Source organism: Hippocampus zosterae, chromosome 7 (genome assembly GCF_025434085.1).
Source record: "Hippocampus zosterae strain Florida chromosome 7, ASM2543408v3, whole genome shotgun sequence".
Lineage (NCBI taxonomy): Eukaryota > Metazoa > Chordata > Actinopteri > Syngnathiformes > Syngnathidae > Hippocampus > Hippocampus zosterae.
The window spans coordinates 18,208,974-18,231,439 of NC_067457.1; the positions used below are offsets into that span (position 1 = coordinate 18,208,974).

Sequence of the window (22,466 nt, forward strand, 5' to 3'; positions counted from 1 at the left end):
TCATTTATTTATTTATTAATTAATTTACAGCCAATTATCTTCCAATTTTATTGGCTTCCTACCCACACGAAAAGGCAGTCTGCAAATAACCAAGACATATGAAGATTTGGCACCAGAGCATCGTTAACTCATTCACTCCCAAAGACGTGTAGAAACGTCTTTTCAGACTTGGTCTAGAATTGGTTGCTACTGAATGGGTTAATGAAGATCAATGGTGACAGATGAGCGTGGCAAAAAGGACTCGTCTCTGAGGTAGGGTGGGGGGGTGGGGGGGGGGGGGTTTGTAAGGGGGGTGTCATGACTCGCCGTTGTCAAATAGACTGGCGAAAAGCGACATCATATGATTAGCCAGATCACTCTGAAATGCTGGCGTAGTCAATTCAAGAATAACAAGTCAAGGCACTGCCATTTTGCTTTTTTTCCCTCTTCTTCAAAATACAAGGTCAAGGTAGGACGCCGTGTTTCTTCAAAGGTTATAGCGCCTTCGTTTTTTTTCATCAGTGTGACAACATGCAGGAAGCACGTGCGAACCGTGCTTTAGCGAGTAGCGGCGTTCAGCGTTACGTGCATTTGTATTCCAAACTCGACTGCTTTGCATGTTATGATTTTGCATTCGTCGCCAAGATGCGGCACTTAAAAACAAGCCTTTCCATCATTTCACGGCATTACCCGATCCCGCCAACACTCGTGGCGCCTCAACAAGGCATCCAAGCGATGATCTGTTTGTGTTGGCGCCTGATGAGGATTGATGATGCATACTCTCTGCGAATAACGTGGCAGTGTTGTTTGTTTTGTTTTTTTTCCTGGCACAGGTGAGAGAGACGTAATCACAGCACTCCCTCTTTTTGGCGACGCTCCTAATGTGGCAGCCAGCGAGCGAGGCTGGGCGCGCGAGGACTTTTAAGGCGACGACACATGAGAGACTTGATTTTGTTGCCTTGAGAGATGACAGGTAATCTGTCTTTCACGGATGAGAAGGCAGCAGCCGCCGGGGATACTTTTGTTGCCTCCCAAAGAATAAAAAAAAACAAACAAAAAAAAAAGTGCGGAGAACACAGCACAGTGAAATTCACGAATCCCTCTCGTCTCAATGAATGAGATCTTATGAGGTGTACCAACGGTGGCAAGCGGGTGTAGTGCTGATAAATGTCCGCTGAAGCACCGAGAGCCCGAATTGCTCTGTAGTCGTGATAAATGTCTCATAAATGGATGCTCCAAGCCTGCTAAATGCGCTAACTTGACATCCACTCAGAGACAGAACGCAGAAGGGGGAGTGGGGAGGAAAGTGAGATGAGAGTACACACATACGCACACACACACAAAACAAAATCAAACCTAAAATGAGCAATTCTATTCAGATTACTCACAACATGCCAGATTTGAAGTTCCTAAAATATATTTTCCGAGCAATTATCCTATGGCGAGAGGTCTGCTCACAGTCACCGCTCCTCCCGAGAGTCATCAACTTTAACCCTCGTAGTGCACCGCATGCGATATACATAAAATGATGTCTTTGAATCAAAGGCAAAGGCATTCAGAACAACACGAGAGAGCTGAAACTTGCGGCGGGGTTCTAAAATGGCCTAAATTTCATGACGCCACCGTCTGATAATTCTTAGGAATTTCAACAATAATAAAAAAACGTTTTGATAACTTAATCTTCACAATTTACATATTTTGCACCATAGAGACCCATTGTAATTCATATTTTTGAATGCATCGTAAACCTAATGTGTATACATGCATTTCACGCGATTTTTACGTCAATCGCTTTGTTTCCGCTTGGACAGACGTAAGCATGCCACATGTTGGGTTGAGGTAACAACGCCAACAGTTTACGAAGGGACTTACGAACTACGTACTTTTTATCTTGACAGCAAATTTTGGCTTCTGGTGTCCCTAAATTTATTTCTGATGCTGATAAGCAAAAAAAAAAAAAGAACACGAGGGGTCATGCGTGGAACGGCTCGCACACTCAGGAGAACATCGCGTCAATTTATTTATGGTAGCGCCTTGACTTCCAAGCTCAATACGTGAGTGTATTTTTGAAAAACCTCCAATTAAACTTCAGAGTGCGTCAGTCCAGAGACCAAACATATATTCCATTTGAGTCAGCCATACCCACCCTATAGAAGAAAATCCCCTGGAGGAAAAGGGCCCCAACAAAGGCATTCACGCCCACTCTGCCTTTCTATTGCCGTCAGGAGGAGATGTTTAGTGGGGTAGATTGACAGAGCCTGGGCGACGGAGGTTAAAAACAAGCAGATAAATCCAACTCTGCTTGGCCGGCGCTCCTCTTCGGGTCTATCAATCAGCTAAATGGACAGCTCTTGTTGCAAATTTAAGATTCTCTCTTCCAGGAGTTGGATAGTGACAAAGCGGGTGAGGTGGCCATAAAATTCCTGATATTTTATCGACAGATAGCCTCTACGCACCAATTAGGTCGGCACGGCGCAGCATATGCACGGAAGAGATTGTTTTAGAGGAGATGTTCCGCAAACATTGAGTCCTGGTGGACCATGTTTAGGCGCTTTTATTTTGAAGGCGGCCCATCGGGGCTGGAGCCTTAAAGGAGTCGGTGCCTGTCGTGGTGGTAAACCTCAAAGTCGTTGGGGATCCAGTCAAGCTGAACAAGACCTATCGGGTACCGAGTCCCCTGATATGGGCTGTACGGTCCGTATACCATCAACGTCAAAGAGTGGTTGTGTTTTTTTTTTTTTGTTCAGGGGGAGGGGCTACACTACCCAGCAGCATCATTTGCCAACGTGCATCAGTAATGCCAATTGGGCACCTAACAAAGGCTTGGAGGCAGATTATTTCAAGAGGCAAGAATCCCCTGTGTGTACTCAAAAGCCAAATGTCCATCTGTGTGAGCGGGGCGGTACAAAAGAGGAGGCGGAATAAAACTGAAACTGTGTGAGTCGCTCCACAAGTGCTGTCTTATTAAATTATCTCTTCGCCTTTTACGGCGCCCCCCCCCCCTCCCTCCCTCCTCCCACCCTCCATCCTCCTCTTTCCATCTCTCTTCCAGGTTAAACATTTGTCTTTCCATTCATGGGTGAATTTGTATTCCATTGAACGATGGAGGGCGGCGGCTGGGGGGGGGGGGCAAAGTCCGTATATGTGGGATTGCGGTTTTGCTTCTCGAAGCAAAACGGCGAGAGCACTATGCGGCTGTTTGAAATTGCAAATCATTTCATTTCGCATATTTTGTACTGCTACAGTCTTTGATCAAGTCTGTGAGGCCATATGCAAACTACGCATGCATCACCGCGATCCAATTGGCCATCTGAATGTGTATTTAGCAGCACCCCACTAAGTCGATATAGTAGCGCCTCATTACGAGGCACATCACTTTGCCTTTCGTCAAGATGACAGACCAGCGACTCGAGAATCAATACGTTTATCTGCATAACGGCAGGTTGTAAAAGGCAAATAAAAGCACCTGTTCCGTTCCGGCATTGTGACCGCAAACGATGTGTGACGGTGGGATTGTTACGCCCCGTAGCATTTTTGTTGAATGGATTGGATGGTTTTGTATTTGCACTTGAGATTCACACGATAAAACCAATTTTTGAAGGGAGGCACAATTTAAATATGTATTATGAGGTATGCGACTCTCAAGCAGACAATTTCACGCCTTGGAGCGTGTTAAATTCCACTCAGTAATGCAATTTTTGCAACAGCTACAATTCATTTCAACCTTACATTGACTCGTTATTTTCATTTTGGCGGTGGAAAAAAAGAAAAAAGTGAACTTTTGGCGAGTGAGGCGAGGTGGATGGGACGATGTTCTTCTTTGCAAGCATAATCAATTTATCATGTCAGGCATAAGCGAATGTATGATGACTAAAAATAATTAATACAATAGACGAAAAATAAGAATAAAGTGAACATGAAAAGTTTTACTGAAGGTTTTTTTCACGACACCGGCCTCCTGTTAAGCATACACTTGCCGGTGAGATGACGAGAGGCAGGTGAAGTATGGCCACCGGTCGTCATGGTAACAACAGCGGGATTCTTGTCACTCTTGTCGCTGCGCGGTCTCGGTTGCTCATTTCAACAATAAAGAAAGAGCAAGAAATTGGGTGCGTCCTTTGGCAAAAGCACGTCATAGGGATTTTGTAAAAAAAATGGGGGGGGGGGGGGGTCATAATAAAATCTGCTATAAAGCGGGTTTCTATGTTGCAGTTCATTGGCATTTTTGTGAACCTGCTGTCCTGCTTACACTGATGTATTTTGCTAGATTTTAGTTTTTAATTCTTCGGTCCTGTCCAGCACCCTTCGCCCACTGTCTCTGTAAAAGGCTGTGTGAAAATACATTTCCACTTTTTTTTTTTTTTTTTTTTTTACAGACTAAATTTTGCAGTCATACTGTCGCACACTTTATCATGCTTGATAAAATGTCCAAAAACCGTGGGGCAATTCAAACTGATTTATAGTGTTCTCGTTTTGGTATATAATGGGCTGGGAGAAAACAAGTACAACGGAGGTCAGGAAGACCCGAGACAGCGGAATGCATAACCCGTACGTGAAATGTGATATGTAAATGCTTTCCGTAAGTTTAACCAGCAACTATTTGAAGACTAAGTCACAGATGGAAGAATGGAAAAACAAGGCGAGCACTGAATTTTGTTTTGAAATATGGCAACCTCACGGTGAGTCCACCTTAAAGCAGCCGGAGGGTTTTTTTCCCCCGTTTTTTTCACCTTAGTCTTCTGAGAAGGCAGAGTATCACCTTACGGTGACTGTGAGTGCAATAAAATGTTGTCAGAGATCATAAAGGCAGTCAGGCAGTAACCTTCAGAAAAACATTAGCCGAGCATTTCCGAGACTAAGCTTCTGGCATTCAGTGAGTTTGTAAAACTGTCTACCCTTTCAGACACACAATGAAATCAATGGTTGATGCATACGATTTGCTGGGCTTTTTTTTTTTCTAACCCCCCACCCCCGTGCTCCCACCAAAATTTTGTCAACAGAAGGACAGTGGGTCTGACAAGTGGCCTTTGATTGCTGAGGTGGAAAATTAAATTGAACTGAGAATCGCAAAGACTCTGCAGAAATCTATTGGAATTAATCAAGAAACCAAGCAAAGATTCACATCATCGATTCAAGCGAGACCGGTCTTATTTACGCCTTCCTTTTTGCAGCTTGGCAGCGCCTTTTTCAAATAAATAAAAGAAATCTCTTCCACTCTGCGTGAAGAAATTCGCAAATAAAATATGGGCCTGAATTGTTAAAATAAAAATAAAAAACTTCCCATGGCTTTTAGACGTGTATGCTTTGCTCTTAGCAGGAATAACAAAGTTTAAAAAAAAAGAAAAAAGTTCACCCAACGTGGGGATTGCTGACAGAGTATCATTATGGCCTGGGAACAGCTTCTTCTTTCTGAGTATCTGCCAAAAGGTGGAAAACAACCCCATACACCCACACACAGACACATTGAACACAACGATTTTCCTTTTTTTTTTTTTTTTGGTAGTTGCAGTTGTTGAAAACACCCCTTCAACAACTGCAACTACAAACTAACTGTTTGGCAAGCAGAGCTTATTAATTTTATCCTATGAGTGTGAAGCAGAGAAAAAGCGAGCAAACGCATCCTATCCGACTTAGCATTTTAGGCGCAGGGGAAAAGCTTGAATTAGATCCGTAATTGAGCCTATAATAGTTTTGGCAACACAGATAAAGGCATCCTAATGGGCTGAGGCAAATTACTTGGCTCATATAATCAGCAGGGCTTGTAAAGGCCGAGACTGGAAGCGTGAGGGCAACTTTACGGAAATAACGATGGAAGGGAAAAGAAGCAAAAATAGTTTTTTTGGGGGGGGCGGGGGGTTCAGACTTTTCCCTAAAGAAGGAGGATCTTCATCCGAAAAAAAAAAATCCTCTTCCGCCGCCCCATAAACTTGATCTGATCACTGATCACTCATTTTGTAAATTGCTTTCTTTGTGTAGAGAAAAGATCACGATGGCCCCAGTCGATGAATCAAAAAGTTGGCACTGCCCAAAACTGCCGTGAATCTCTGAAAAATAAACCCACCCTCAGCGAATCAAAAGTGATTCCAGATGATGATCGCAGATGGTGCGACCAGGAGAAAAAAAAAAAAAGCGCTCGGCGCGTCTCCGGAGGTTCGCACAGTGGAGTAGTAGCTGCTCTCCAATTCTCCAAAATAGACTGCAGGCCATTACGTATGCAAATACAAACATGGCTTGAGACCAGTTGCGGGGCTTCACATGCTAAGTGACAGCTAATGAGGTGACTGGATAACCAGGGATCGCAATCGCAAGCAAAGTTTCTCGCGGTGACAAATAAAGCTGGCATTTGCCATATGAGACTCACCCCATTGCAAAGGAGCGAGCTGCAGGTGCTCCAGGACCAGCTGGTTGAGGACTCCCTCCACGCTGGCCTCTCCTTGGCGCCGCAGGGAAGGGTGGCTTTTGTGGTCAAGGGAAACTGCCAAGAAAACTTTGTGTCTTATTGATCTGCTTCAGCATCGCACAGACGTTTGATGATCGTGTGGCTGCAGATTGCGTGCCTCCGATCGTTTGATTTAAAACCGTGGGCTGGTTTCACAAAAGTCTTGGGAAACAATGACACTCAAAGCGTGTTCATTTGGAATCTGTCTATTGTCAACCTGGATGACGTAAGGGAGACGTAAGAACATACTGACTCTGTTTCTGTTTTCGGGACATTCGGCTGTTATGTCGCTGGTGTTTATTAACTGACCTAATTATCTGTTCACAATTGATTAGTTTCAACGGAAACGCGATTCCGGGCACTCTTTTTGTTCTTAGCGTACTGTGCCACCTTAGCAATTATTCTGATGATTTACACTGTGAAGGGAACCGCTGCTTTAAATGACACAAACTAATATTAGGTTATTACCGTTATTAGCGTTCACCTCAAAATCTCAAGGGCTCTTGGGTAAATATGTTTTTGTAACCTGACTCCAGAGGTAGTAACAAACTGATCGATATCGCACCGGACCAAATACGGTCATCAGAGAGCAATTATCCAGATAATATACAATGATCATCTAACACAGCTGACATTTGGATGTGGGATATGAGTGAACAACACACTTCGATTAACCTTTGCGAGCTAGCCGTACGGCAAACAAGAACCTTTCGCAGAGCCGCGGCGAAAACAATGACACTTTGGAACTTAATTCACAAAATGAGTTCCTCGGGGGCTCAGACGTCGCGTCGTGTGACGACAGCCGTGTGAGGTTGTTTGTCATTATGGGTGCAGCGCATCTCAAAAGTATTCACAGAGCGTCGCTTTCACAATTTATGTTACCGGATTATTCTCAAATGGATTCCAAGTTATTATCGAATTTTGAGGTTCAAGACAAGGGCTGTGAATACTCGAGGACCAAAACACGTGTCGGGCAGGCCGACAGTAACTTCTTGTGACATTTCCGATCCCTTAACTTCCCTCCCAGCAACATCTACGGGTCAAAGGTTTCATCCCGACAACCAAAATAATTGCAAGTTGCCCTCGATGTTATTTAGATCGAGTTAAATTGCGCACTATGACCAAGCAAGATTTCTTCCATTTCATCAGTAACACAAGCGCCGTCCTGATATTGAGTCTCCCCGATTCAATCTGTCCCCGGGGTTACATTACTTATGCAGTACCTACATTCAGAGTGGGACTGATAGTGTATTCGGTTTTCAATAAGACATTCAAACTTGAGCATCATTATGAAGACCTCAGGGCACAGGTGTCAAACTAAAGACCTGGGGGCCAGATAAAACCCCCCAAAAATGTACATAAAAGCAACCTAATCAAGCGGCAACTGTGTACTGGCTAAGAAATTGATGCACCTCATCAGGATCTTGCACTTGTACACGATCTATTTTATTTGGTTGCTATGGGTCGTGACCGAAAGAACGAGATCCCGGATACAAGCGGCCGAAATGAGTTTTCTCCGCAGGGTGTCCGGGCTCTCCCTTAGAGATAAGGTGAGAAGCTCGGTCATCCGGGAGGGGCTCCGAGTCGAGCCGCTTCTCCTCCACATCGAGAGGAGCCAGATGAGGTGGCTTGGGCATCTGATTCGGATGCCTCCTGAACGCCTCCCCGGTGAGGTGTTCCGGGCATGTCCCACCGGGAGGAGACCCCGAGGAAGACCCAGGACACGCTGGAGAGACTATGTCACCCAGCTGGCCTGGGAACGCCTCGGGATCCCCCGGGGAGAGCTGGAAGAAGTAGCTAGGGAGAGGGAAGTCTGGGCTTCCCTGCTAAAGCTGTTGCCCCCACGACCCGGCCCCGGATAAGCGGTAGAAGATGGATGGATGGATGGATGATCAACAACCCTTTGAGGGGGAAACTAGAAGTGCGGTGTGGTCCACGACTAAAATTGAGTTTGACACCGCCGCCTTAGAGATTGAACTGCCTCAAAGTCTATCTTCGAGAGGCCCAATACAAGGTCAGCGTGAGTAATGGCTACACGTTAAGATTGACACGCGAGAACATCGCTTCACGGTGTCAAAGTGTCAAGCTCGGAGCCAATAAAGCTCTGCCATCTGTCAGCGCTGAGGAACAACTTCCCCACTGGCCAGAGGGGCCTCCAGATGTAGAATCCTGATGTCTTGTATCACTCTTCCGACTGCCGATGCAGATCCGACTCTCCCAATGTACTAGCCACCTTAAAAAAAAAAAAAATATATATATATATATATATACAGTATATATCACCTCCTCATGAACTGAGGTGGTTCAAGATGCTGAGGACGCTAAATCACGAAGATACAAATAAAGAATGATTGCACGTGTTTTGCGTCAGGCAAAAGTCGAGCGAGCCCGAAAAGGATATGATGCTCCAACAGATGCCCAGCTCGCTGTTGATCTGGCAGCCCTGAGCGTGCTGTCGCTCCTCCTCCAGCTGTTTGGGGTTAGTGAAGTGAATTGTCTCCTGGTTGGGCATTGGCAGACTCTCAAAGTCAAATTTGTCAACCTGGATGGCCATCCTGGAGGGAGGGGGAAAAAAAAAAAAGAGTAAAAGAATGATCTCATCTGTCACGCCCCTGAACGTATTACAAACCACCAGAGAACAGAAAGGGTTGATGAAACGCATCAAAGGGACACAGAGGCAAAAAAAAAGAAAAAAAGATTGCAATTATCGTCTGGGAGCCTTTACAACAAAGCAGCAAAAATGAGATAATGATGTTTCAAAACAATAAGGGGGTGGGGGGGGGGGGGGGTAAACTGCAGGTCTTGCAGCAGAACAACACTCAACCAGTCACCTTTGAAGATTAGTGGCACAAGCCTTAGGTCAACGACTGAAGTCCCATTTTCAAACGAGTGCTGCTTTTTCCATTTTTCAAACACGTCGCACACACCCGGACTAAAAATACGAAACACGGACACCGTCTGGCCCGGCCTGTGGGAGGGGGCTGCTGGTCTTTCAAGTAATTACCAAGAACAACGCTGTTAGATTAGCACTTCAAACAAGACCAAACACATAAACACGAGGGAAGCGAAAAGGTTAGTGCATTTTTCCTGGAACCTGCATCAGTCAGATTTTCATGAAATCCATTCATGACAGATTTCCACTCTTGCTACGGGGACATAGACCACATTCGATATACGCCGTCGTTTATAACTAAGCAAACAAAGCAGTTCAGTCCTAATTAAAAGAAAATCAAAAACCCTTGACAAAAAAAGTTTGAGTTTTATTTCACTGAGAACTATGTAGTAATCAATTGAGGAGATGGCGTTAAAAAAGGCACAGAGTTGCATTTGGGACCCAGCAAGCGCCCCCCCCCCCCCCCCCCCGATAAATCAATTTCAGGACCTTGGTTCGGATCAGCGTTCGGCCAGCCGGCCGTTAGCTCGCCAACTGTACCTCAATCCTCCTCTTACGAGGGTTCACTCATGTAGCCGCTTTAGAGTGCCTCATCGTCCATTAATTTTCAAGCCAGTTTTTGTCGTGCACTAAACACTATAGCTCAAATACTCCAGGGAGCTGGTATAGAAACATTTTTTTCATCGATTAATTGTTCATTTTTGCCCCAAAATAAAATTTCCTCGAATGCCAAGTGACAATAATGGGTATAAAAATAATGCTATCCCATGAGGGACCAATTCCTTTCTGTAGCTTCCCAGAAAGATCAACTTACTTGTTACGCGAAGAGAGAAGCACCAGGCCAAAGTTTGCAAGCACAACACGTTATCATCTCCTCCCAGCGACATGATTTTTCAGGATTAGGCTATCGCAGACCGATCTAAACCGCTGTGAGAGTTTGAAAAACAAATTGCGTGCCGAAAAGTGGCCAGCGAGGAACGCGTCTGCCGCGAACGCTGCAGTGGATTTCACCTCCTCGTCTCGCGCGGGCGGCGATGAGACGGATGAGCACTTAGCATCTTGATTTTCTTAAAATGATTGCGCACAAACGAAAGCCAAATTTGCATACAGTTTGTAATTTCATTTGTCCATGAAAACAGATCCCAGTTTCTTGTTGCGGCGCTTACCAATCTCACTGTGTTTGGAGCCCGTATCTCATTGGCATTTTCATGACTCCCAATGAGTTTTACTGCAAGCCCGAGACGATTTGAGTCAGCTGAAGGCATTCACGAGCAGATCCAATTCAAAGATCATTACTCTGGCTATTTTTGCTTTGATGAAATCCATTCAAGGCAGCGCCATCTCACACGATTCACAGAACCTTTTGTTTGCCGACAGTCCTTTTCAAATGCAGAGGTGCTCCGACTTCATGATGTTGGGCAGGCACTCGAGAGAGCTGGCGGGTGAAATGTTAACAATGAACACCGCGCGTCAGCAGGCAACAGCTGCCACATAGGAATTGATGCACAATCTTTTATTTGTAAGATTAGATGTTGAAAAGGTCAAAAGAGTCGGGGTATCTTAAATCGTCTTTCTCCATTAAAATGAATGGAAATGCCATTCATTCTTTCCACTCTCCCGGAGATCGCAACAAAAATGGGTTTGTACTGTTTGTTGTTTATTGTTTTGTTTCTTATTATAAAACTTGCACTCTTCATATTGCGCTTGGGGCAGTATCCGACAGATACACTGTGCATTGATAGAGCAGTTTTCAGCTCCTCACTAAGTAATATTGATTTTCTCTTCCTCCTCCTTGCTGAGGATAAAGAATATATGCAGATGCTTACGTGTACATACTATTTGTTCAGTTTATAGCGATTGGCTTCTTTCATCAAGCTGTCTCTATCAAATATTTTAGAAGAAATTAAAAATGATCTTGCATTAAAGTGTCTTACGAAACTTCCCCCCCCCCTCAGAAACAGTGGCACTAAAGAAAAAGACACTAAACAATCTCTTGATTATTAAAATAGTTGGCAATTAATCAAGTAATTTTGACAGCTGTATTTATTTTTACTAATATTTACCATAGCAACAGAGTACCAAAACATTAACACAGCGTAAACCACGGACACACTGCCATAACTTACTGTGTGTAGATGTATTTGCAGCTGGTTATGAAGAAAGTGAAAGGTAGTATGTGCGGTTTCGCGACTTCCTGGGAAAAGTCACCCACCCAAAAAGAAGTTGCTGATGTCGCGGTCACACATCTATTTGGAAAAGCACACACCTCGAAAAGCCATGCAACTCGGCAACATGGCGTCCGCCGGGTGTGACCTCTGACACCGCGCTTCTAATTATCGCCATCTCACAATAATTTGGCAGTAATGCCGGTCTAATGGCAGGGATAACGCCAGCTGACCCGTCGCTAATTAAATGTCGCGTTGCCTTTCAAACAAAAGTACATGATGATTATATCAAAGCATACGGGTTCACTTTCAGTTCCGAAACGTCGCCACTGCCAAGCCGAAGCCGCAGATGGCAATGGAGGACACGTTATTGACAGATCGCTGGGATTTCCGTTTGGCCTCTTTCGAGAAAGGAAAACACACAATGAATGATTGCATGTTGTGAGGTCAGAGGGTTCGAATCTGGCCTGAGACCCGTGTGGAATTTGCATATTCTCCCAATGTTCACCCGCTACCCAAGTGGAGATAAGTGCTACAGGAAATTGATTAGATGGATTTTATATTGACTCGAGAGTTGCTTTTCTTCAAAAGCAAATCTATAGACTTGGGGCTCAAAACAGTTTACCGTAAGCAGAAAAATCCACCTGTTTTAGTGGGCGGCCATTTTGCCTTGTACAGCCACTTGCCGTCAATCAAAAAAGACATCAAGTGACCAAAAGCTGAAAACGGGCGAGCCGCGATGTCATTTTAAAAAAATTTTTTTTACACATGCACCTGAATAGTGAGTAACAACTGCATCCTGACGCAGCCCAGATAACACAAAATGATTTCCAAGCAGCATTTCACGACACCCCTTCCCTCTATGCATCTTCTCGATACCGATAATGCCGCAGGGGAAGAAGCCGTGAGCTCGCCGAGCGCGCGTATGCACGTTTTCATTTGGGAGGGCTATTTTTAGCTCACGTGCGAGAGCTTCAGGGCGGAGATCCGTGGAGGCCTATGCAGAGGCAGGCGAGAGCGAGCGTCTATTTTTAGACTGCGGCCGACTCCGTGTAACCCTTTGTTTGCGGCGGCCCTGCTGCCTCAGTCTCCGCCTCACTCAATATGCTGAGATCCATCCAAAACAAATCCTCGCAGCCAATTACGGAACGCACCGGCGCGTCCGAGGAGGTTACTCTGCAGACAATCTTCTAATGCGCCGGCTGTCATTAAAAGTCAGGGGCGGCAGACTATTACGAGGGCTGACAAGAGTGAGCTATTTCTGTTTGTGCTGTTAAAAGCCAGAAGGTTCGTGACGCGCAAGTGAGAGGCTTGACAAATGTCGAATGGAGGCGATATCATGCAAGAAGAGCCACAGCTGGATTTCGAGCGGGGATTTTTTTTTGTGTGTGCGCGTGTTTGTTTTCAGAAAATAAACAGTGACAAATAATACACGTCTGATCCGAGACTACCGCTCGGGGTACGATGGTTTTGCCGCAGGCTAGATCAAATCACAGGCGATTGGAAAAAGATCCTGCTGCGTGTCAGTCGTCTTGAATATTGAAACGGAATGGAGACGGGAAGCAATCGGCAGACGCGCGGCACACGTTACGCCAAATGACTAATGTCAGTAATCTGCGACAGATGGAGCGACTCTGCCACGACTATGTTCCTCTGTATTATCACGGTTCATTGTTTGCGTTCTATCGCCGAGCACAGAGATGATAACTGTATGCCTACGAGTTCTGCAGTACGCCCTGAATGTGTTGCTGCTCCGCGTGTGGGGGGGTTAAAACGCTTCGAAACAGGTTATTTAAAGATGGCCTTTCTGTATTGCAGATGTTCCCTTATCACACGTGGGTCTGGAATGTTTCTATGAAGAGGGGGGGGGGGGGAGCAAACCTCATCTCACTGGCACCAATGGGGGGTAACGCGCCCCTTTGGGAAGGTACCGTCTCCCCCAGTATTTGCTGAAGGGAAAAAACAGACATCAGTTGGACATTGTGGATCCCCGGAAGACATGCTCAGGTATTTTTTATTTTATTTTATTGGACACGACACGGCATATTGTGCATGTAATGAGCACTTCATAAATTTGAATGAGTGCGAGCGGACAAGATGCGCAAAGCAAATATCCTTGCAGGAGCGGGTGGTGGGGGGGTGAGATAGCGTTCATGTCCAACTGGGACTTACTGAAGACGGACGGGATAAGTGACTGCAAATACATTATGTGCCTCTCAACGACAAGGAGTGAAGGTGGTCACCATGGAAACAAGCTTGATTTGAAAAACCTGTGCGCCGAGGTGTGGCCGCACGCGTGCGCACTGATGCCTCAATGCTAATAGCGAACGAGGAGCGAAACGAAAAAAGGAGAGAAGTGTTGCGTGTAACACGAAGTGGCCACAGGCCTACTATATTGGAGCATTTTTGTACTGTAAGATGAGAAAATAAGAACTTTGTGCATCGGTTTAATTGTATTATTTGAACAATGATTTAAGTTTGCATAAATTAAATGTACATGTTCGGAGTTTGTTTTTTTTTAAAACACTAAGATGGATGTTAACGCTTTACTCTTGCCATTGATACGCTTTAGCACGTGGATGATTGACAGAATCATTATTGCGGCTTGTTGGCTACCTTTGCACATCCAGGATACTCCAGCAAACATCTTGAGCTCGACAGCTCATTCATCACGAGATCACGAGGCAGGAGCAAAAATATCAAAAACGACACGGCGGTCTGACGTGAGGCGAGAGGGTGTATGCAAAATGCTCTATATCCTGCGAGACCATTTTGTTGGTGGAACGACATGAAGTGGGAATAGGCCCAGCTCATCGTATTTAATCTGCACACCTCTTAACAGCGCAACCATTTTCCGAAGGGGGGGGGGGGACACCGTGTCAGACCAGCGCGACTTTCTTGAATTTGGCACATGCGGCGCTGGTTACGTCCCGATGTAGAATTTATTTACGGAAGGCTTGAAAGAATTTATATGACTCGGACTTCCATATGGTTGCGCCATCTTCATTTCAATTCTAGACCTAAGTGCTCTCGCTGAAAAATTAGCGCAATACCCTTGCAGCGATGTTAGCATTTGGTTCTATCGCTCCAAGTATTTATTCCTTTCCCTTGATAGAACGCCGAGCGTCCCTTTCTATCGTCACCAAAGTAATGCCCCCTCATACAATAACATTCCACCCCCGTGGGAAGAGGCTCATGAGTCTCCGCGGCTGCGTCCGTCCCGTTCGCGAGGGCGCACCCGAGAGAAAATACTGACAGTAATCATAATTTGCCACTCACCCGTGCGACGACAAGGTTGCGGCAGGGGGGGGCGAGAGGCAGGCTGAGGTCGTTTACAGACACCGCGAGATATTTCTGGGTGCACGGCCAGCCAAACGTTACGTGAAGACATCGGCGGAAACGTGGCGTAGTACGCGCCGAACATCGACAGACACTTCAGGAAGACATTTGTCAGTGAATTTCGATAACTCGAGTCTAAACAATGAATTAGAACAAGGAGCAAAAGGGTTGGATTAGCAACCACATAAACATGTAAATTACGCCAGAGGACCCCCCCCCCCCCCCCCCCGCCTCCCTGATTTTGTAGTCATCATTTTTGATTTGGACTTCTTCTTACCTTTGGCACTCACTGGCATGGAGAACTAGGTCCTGGTTGTTCTTGGCACTGACGGTGAGCTCGTGTTCCGTTGGGTTGAAAATATCCAGCAGTAGATGGCACTGGCGGGTGCTGTGGGAAAGAAATGACCCCCCCCACCCCGAGTATTCGTGAATATGAAGTCAAATATAAATGGAAAAAGTACGGCAGGTTAACACCGCTCCGTGAGCTATTTGCACATACTTGCTCACAAAAACCTGACCTTCGGATGACATTTGCCGATCCATTTAAAATGCACTACTACGCATAATCTTAATTGGTTTTGTTGAGAGCCACGTGCGCATAATGGATTGACATTAAAAGAACAAAAAAAACTTGTGTATGGCCAAGGTAGGCCGCAAAGCTAAAAACCCAACATGGAGCGTCTATCAATCCTTGTCAGCACATCAAAAAGATGGCGATGCTTTCATGAGAGTGCTCCGGGTCTGGGCGGAGCAGGCCATTCTTCAAACCACGTCCAGGCCCGCTCCTCTATCAGCCATCATACGGGGAGCCAAATTTGCAATTGACATCAAGCGGGAGGAGACGATACTGGCTTTTAAGCTAAGTGGATATTTCCCCTCCTGGTAATGACTGATGAAAGGGAATGATCTCTCTCAACAGAAACGGGTAAGACTCCCAACTTTCTGCTTTGTTTTGGGCTCCAAAGTAACTTGTGATGAGATATTTCCAATATTTTAGCTGTAAATAAATGTACTATGACAACAAATGTATTGATGTCGTCCGCTGTGTATGTGTGTGGACATATGTACCGTATTTTCACGACTATAAGGCGCTATTAAAAGTCTAAAATTTTCTCCAAAATGGACAGGACGCCTTATAATGCGATGCGTCTTTTCTATGAGCCGAGTTCCAAAATCTGGCTGAGACCCGACATGCTGTTTATATAGAGAAAAGGCGGAAGTGAGGTCGGCCAATCAGTGAAGTGCGGGGAATCGGTCGGCCAATCAGTGAAGTGCGTCCGCGCACTTATATTTACATATCTCTCTCTCCATAATTTACATATATGAAAAGAGGTGGACGTGAGGGAGGACAGGCACGCAGGGGGTGGGTCCGGCAATGAGTGAAGGGTGGGCGTGTAAGGCACGCCTCTAGCAGGTACCAGCACATGTATAAAATGTGAGTGTGTGCATTATTGCAAAACAACTTCGGTTTTGGTTTTCAAGAACCCCCGAAAATGAGTTCCACAAAGAGACACGCCTACGAAGCACAATTCAAGCTCCAAGCCATCGGTTATGCAGTGAAACACGGGAATCGAGCAGCCGCCAGAGAATTTAATATTAACGAATCCATGGTTCGCAAATGGAGGAAGCAGGAGAACGAGCTTCGCCAAGTCAAAAAGACCAAGCGCAGTTTCCGTGGAAATAAGGCGAGGTGGCCAGAGTTGGAAGACCAACTGGAGCGGTGGATTCTTGATCAAAGAGCAGCCGGCAGAAGCGTCTCCACGGTCACCATTCGACTAAGGGCGAAAACGTTAGCCGAAGAATTGAAAATTGAACATTTTCAAGGAGGTCCGTCTTGGTGCTTTCGCTTTATGAAACGGCGCCATCTATCTATGAGAGTGAAGACGACCGTGGCTCAGCAAGTTCCAGCGGACTACAAAGAAAAGCTGGCCGTTTTCCGCACCTACTGCAGTAAAAAGATTGTCGACAAACGCATCCAGCCTAACCACATTACCAACATGGACGAGGTCCCGCTGACTTTCGACATCCCGGTGAACCACACTGTGGAGAAGAAGGGGACCAGCACGGTTGCGATACGCACAACGGGGCACGAGAAGTCAGCTTTCACTGTCGTTCTTGCTTGTCATGCTAACGGACAGAAACTGCCACCTATGGTGATTTTCAAGCGAAAGACGCTGCCGAAAGAAAAGTTTCCAGCCGGCGTCATCGTGAAAGCAAACCAAAAGGGCTGGATGGACGAGGAGAAAATGAGAGAGTGGCTAAGTGAGGTGTATGTTAAGAGACCGGATGGCTTTTTCCATGCCTCGCCGTCACTCTTGATTTGCGACTCCATGCGTGCCCATCTCACACCAGCGGTGAAAGACAAAGTCAAGCAAATGAACTCCGAGCTTGCCGTCATTCCCGGAGGCTTGACGAAAGAACTCCAACCGCTGGACATCGGCATCAACCGGGCGTTCAAGGTGAAGTTGCGAGCGGCATGGGAAAAATGGATGATCGATGGCGAACACAGCTTCACGAAGAGTGGGAGGCAGCGCCGGGCTAGTTACGCCAAGATCTGTGAATGGATTGTAGCTGCTTGGACGAACGTTGCTCCTAGTACAGTTGTTCGAGCTTTTGGCAAAGCCGGCATCATTTCCGTGGAGCCACATGACGACGAGAGTGACTCTGACAACGAGGGGGAACCCGGCGGTTTGGATGGATTACCGATACTTGCACAATTGTTTAATTCGGACACAGAAGATGACGACTTTGATGGCTTTCTGAGTGATGCTTGAGCAAAAAACGTGAGTACCTTGTAAATAAAATACACCCGAACTCAGTTCTGCTTTTGTTGCCTTTTTAAAAACGTGTTTTAGCTTCGAGCTTCAGTGTGTGCTTCAAGCTAACGTGTTAGCGAACGTGTTAGCATGCATGCATGCCGTATGTTTAAGCGTATGTTTTACCACTTTAAAACTGCGCCTATTCGTGCGGTGCGTCCTGTATATGTGTAAAATACAGAAATGTCACCCATTAATGAGACTGCGGCCATTGGTACGGTGCGTCGAATAGTCGTGAAAATACGGTATATATGTGTGTGTGTGTGTGTGTATATATATATATATATATATATATATATATATATATCCTCTGGTAGAGGACCCGAGCTGAATGAGCCTCCGGGCGGCTCATCAGCTAGTTCCTGCGGGAGGCTGGTAAGGTGTACCTTCGGCCCACAAAAGTGTTGTTGCTTGGTTCAACTTGTTGTTCATCTTCATTGCTTATCGCGAAAATAAAGAGATGTTTAGCTCTACTAAATAACTAACAATTTCATTGCAATGCTTGTGGGTAGACAACATTTTTTCGCTAAGATGCCCGCGCGATCGTAGTGAGCCACTGCCTGAGCGGCGCAGTGGCGGCGCGGTGAAGTAGGTACGTTTTGAAAAGGGACAGACGGAAGAACAGACCGCGTGCGGGACGACGTGCAATATAATATATATATAGATAGAAGATATATGTGTGTGTGTGTGTGTGTGTGTGTGTGTGTGTGTATATATATATATATATACATATATATATATACATACATATACATATATATACATACATATACATATATACATATATACATACATATACATATATATACATACATATACATATATACATATATATACACACACATATATATATATACATACACATATATACATACATATATATATATATACATATATATACATATATATATATATACATATAGATACATATACATATATATACATACATATACATATATACATATATATACACACACATATATATATATACATATACATATATACATATATATACACACACATATATATATATACATACACATATATACATACATATATATATATATATATACATATATACACATATATATACATATATATATATATATATACATATATATATATACATATAGATACATATATATATAAAAAATCCTCAACTCACCCCTCGGGTGGTGTCCGTCCCTCATTCAGCTCGGGTCCTCTACCAGAGGCCAGGAAGCTTGAGGGTTCTGCGCAGTATCCTTGCTGTTCCCAGCACTGCACATTTCTGAACTGAGATGTCCGATGTTGTTCCCGGGATCTGTTGCAACCACTCATCTAGTTTGGGGGTCACTGCCCCGAAAGCTCCGACCACCACAGGCACGACTGTCACCTTTACCTTCCAGGCTCTCTCCAGCTCCTCTCTGAGCCCTTGGTATTTCTCGAGTTTCTCATGTTCCTTCTTCTTGATGTTTCCATCACTTGGGACCGCTACATCCACTACAACGGCTTTGCTCTGCCCTTTATCTATGATCACGATATCTGGTTGGTTCGCCATTACCATCTTGTCAGTCTGGATCTGGAAGTCCCACAGGATCTTCGCTCTGTCATTCTCCACCACCTTCGGAGGAGTTTCCCATTTTGACCTTGGGGTTTCCAGTCCATACTCCGCACAGATGTTTCGGTAGACTATGCCAGCCACCTGGTTATGGCGTTCCATGTAGGCTTTCCCTGCCAGCATCTTACACCCTGCAGTTATGTGTTGGATCGTCTCAGGTGCCTCTTTGCACAACCTACACCTTGGGTCTTGTCTGGTGTGGTATATCTGGGCCTCGATGGCTCTGGTGCTCAAGGCCTGTTCCTGAGCAGCCAGGATGAGCGCCTCTGTGCTGTCCTTCAGGCCAGCCCTCTCTAGCCACTGATAGGACTTCTTGAGATCAGCCACTTCAGTTATGGTCCGGTGGTACATCCCGTGTAGGGCCTTGTCCTCCCATGATGGTCCCTCTTCCAGCGCCTCATCTTCTGTTCCCCATTGTCTGAGACATTCTCCGAGTACGTCATCCGTTGGAGCATTCTCCTTGATGTATTCATGGAGCTTGGATGTTTCATCCTGGACGGTGGCTCTCACACTCACTAGTCCTCGGCCTCCTTCCTTTCGGCTTGCGTACAGTCTCAGGGTGCTGGATTTGGGATGGAACCCTCCATGCATGGTTAGGAGCTTTCGGGTCTTAACGTACGTGGTCTGAATCTCTTCCTTTGGCCACCTTATTATTCCTGCAGGGTATCTGATCACTGGCAGGGCATAGCTGTTTATTGCCGGGTCTTATTCTTGCCATTGATGAGAGACAATAAAACGAATGACATGCAGGCTCAGACGTCGCCCGGCCAAACAAGGTCTGCGTCAGGTGCTGGGGAACCAGAGCACCTTGATGAAAAATGGGCTACTGGAACAAAGCGGAGATGGGCGAGATGCGATTATATATATATATATATATATATATATATATATATATATATATATATATATATATATATATATATATATATATATATATATATATTACATATATGCGCACGCTGAGTGTAAATTAAACATCCCATCACCTTGCTTTGCCTCCCGGGCATCAGCGAAACTCATTCCCAGCTCGCTTCCGTTCTCTTCAATCCCAGGGTTAATGGAGGATTATAGTACGTCTAAATCGCTAATAAACCGCGGCGGCAATTAAAAGAGCATATATTTTAGGTCTATCTATGTTTCTTTAATTGTCTTGTTGTCTCCGCCAGCGGACGTGATTAACAGGCTGCGTGGGGGGTGAGCCACTGATTTATAGGCTAGGCCAGTAAGCCGGCCGGGGCAATCAATCAGAGCCACCCGATAAGAAACACAGACTCATCGCTCTCGCACTGTCCGGCGCAGATGGCGACGGGGATATAAACGGCAGACAATGTGGATTTCTGGAAGTTAGGCGAGCTACGGCGCGAGAACTAAAATAACGCGAAACAAACGGTCGAAGCGGCGGCTCTACTTGTGAACCCCGCACGCGGCGTCGCCTCGTTAAGCATTCGTCAGAGCTACTACCGAGGGCACATCGATTTGAGGTGGATGAATGATTCAAAACTGCCAATAGGATCTTCCATTTTGATATCCATAAAATATTGAATGCCCCCCGTACTTTGGCGGGATATCAATGAAGTGGTCGGGAACGCACGTACGCATGAAAAGCTTGCGATACATCATGCAACCGGCGGTGCCGTGTGCCTCAGTTCTATTCGTGAAGCCAAATTTATATTTCAAGAACCTTCGGCCACAGTTGGAGAAGACGACCTTTCCACATGATTATTTCAGGTAAAGCGGCAAGCGTGTCAGACGGTGGTAAGAAGAAGAAATTTAATGAATGCCGCTGTCTATTTCACAGATTTCCGCGAACGAATTAAACCGGGGCTTAACATATTGCAAATATTGAGAAGAAGAGACTCGGAAAAGTCTCCAAATCAAGCAGCAGCGATTTGATCTCAACGCTTGCTGTAAATAGTCAAAAGCCAAGGTCAGATCGCAAATAAAAAAATTAAATCAAATAAATAAAATGGGGAAAAAAATGTAAAAGCCAGTGGGCTGTGAGGTGGCCGTAGGTGGATAACAAAAGACAAAAAACATGAGATTGATCGATGATTCTGGGACTACCGCGGGAGTCTGGAAGTGCTGAGGTTGCCACCCCGCAGTAGGAAACGCGTCCAACTCCACGAAAAGGCGTTTGTCTGTGCATTCTATTGAACCGACGCTGCCTTCAAGAATCATGAAAAAAAAAAAGTATGAAAAGGTTTTGGAAAATGCTTCTCAAAGTGTAGGTTTTGTAAAGTTGAAAGTGGACTCTTTCCTCACAGCACACGCCCACAATTCCCCGGGCACGGTGACGGGGGGGAAATCAGGAGTAGATATCTAACTATGGCGAGGCAGAAATCAACTGCTTGATGGAAATAAATAATCAGTGCGCACCTACATCAACTACACGACATCCATCAGCTGCTGGCGACAGAACAACAAATTCTATTGCGAAGAATGACATCAAACTCCATCAGAAAGCGAGAGAGAGAGCGCGCAAGAGAGTATAAAGGCACACAACATACCAATTTTTTTTTTTTTAAACATGTCCACCTTCATGTATGGATCACTGCTTATTTCACACATGCTGTTTCACTGCCACTTCGTTGAACAGATCTGGCACCTTTTATAAGGCCAAAGCCCCCCCCCCGAAGAGCGGGTCGGAGGAAAAAAAAAACAAAACGGAGTCACTTCCAGCACGGGGAGAGGTCAAAGAGGAGGCCTGCAGCAGCGCTGGAGAAAACTGCTGCTTAAATGAGATCGGAGCTGCTAAATGGAATTTATGGGTGCATGTTTTTACGTACTTAAAAAATCAAATAAGAAAGAAAAAGAGTCCCCGTGAACAAAGAGTCAAATGTGCTGACTAAATGATGACGTGAGAAAAGGTGAGACAAAGAGAGAGCGTCGGCATAAAATAAGACGTGCGAAAGTGCCGACCGTGCAAAGGGAGTGACGCAAATTAGTAAGTAGTTTGCGGTGACAAAGCTGATGAGAATGATCATCGGGAAAGAACGCACGGGAAGATGAAACTATTCACCAAAATACTAAAACATCATGAAGAAAGGGGCAAATATTCCAAGACTGACCTTTTTTGGAGCCATTTTGACTCCTGTGTCCTTTTACAAGGTATGAAGGAGTTGAGATGAGAGTCAAAAGTAAGAATTCAAAAGTAGCTGCGGACGGGAGGGGAAAAAAAAAAAAAAAGAAGGTAACGTGATGGAGTAGATAGTAAGATGAAAGTGGTGGCAGATTG

The 22,466-nt window shown here is 45.3% G+C and overlaps 1 protein-coding gene across 3 annotated transcripts in view; it reads right to left on the reverse strand.

The window, feature by feature from the left end:
• Positions 1 to 22,466, reverse strand: part of trappc9 (trafficking protein particle complex subunit 9) — an 82,926-nt gene that overhangs the window by 19,677 nt on the left and 40,783 nt on the right. For all 3 annotated transcript variants that reach the window (XM_052070314.1, XM_052070313.1, XM_052070315.1), the window contains 3 exons: positions 15,093 to 15,203; positions 8,820 to 8,973; positions 6,341 to 6,431 (listed from right to left, as the gene is read on the reverse strand). In XM_052070314.1, the coding sequence (XP_051926274.1) occupies positions 6,341 to 6,431; positions 8,820 to 8,973; positions 15,093 to 15,203 (356 nt within the window). The remainder of the gene's footprint in view (positions 1 to 6,340; positions 6,432 to 8,819; positions 8,974 to 15,092; positions 15,204 to 22,466) is intronic.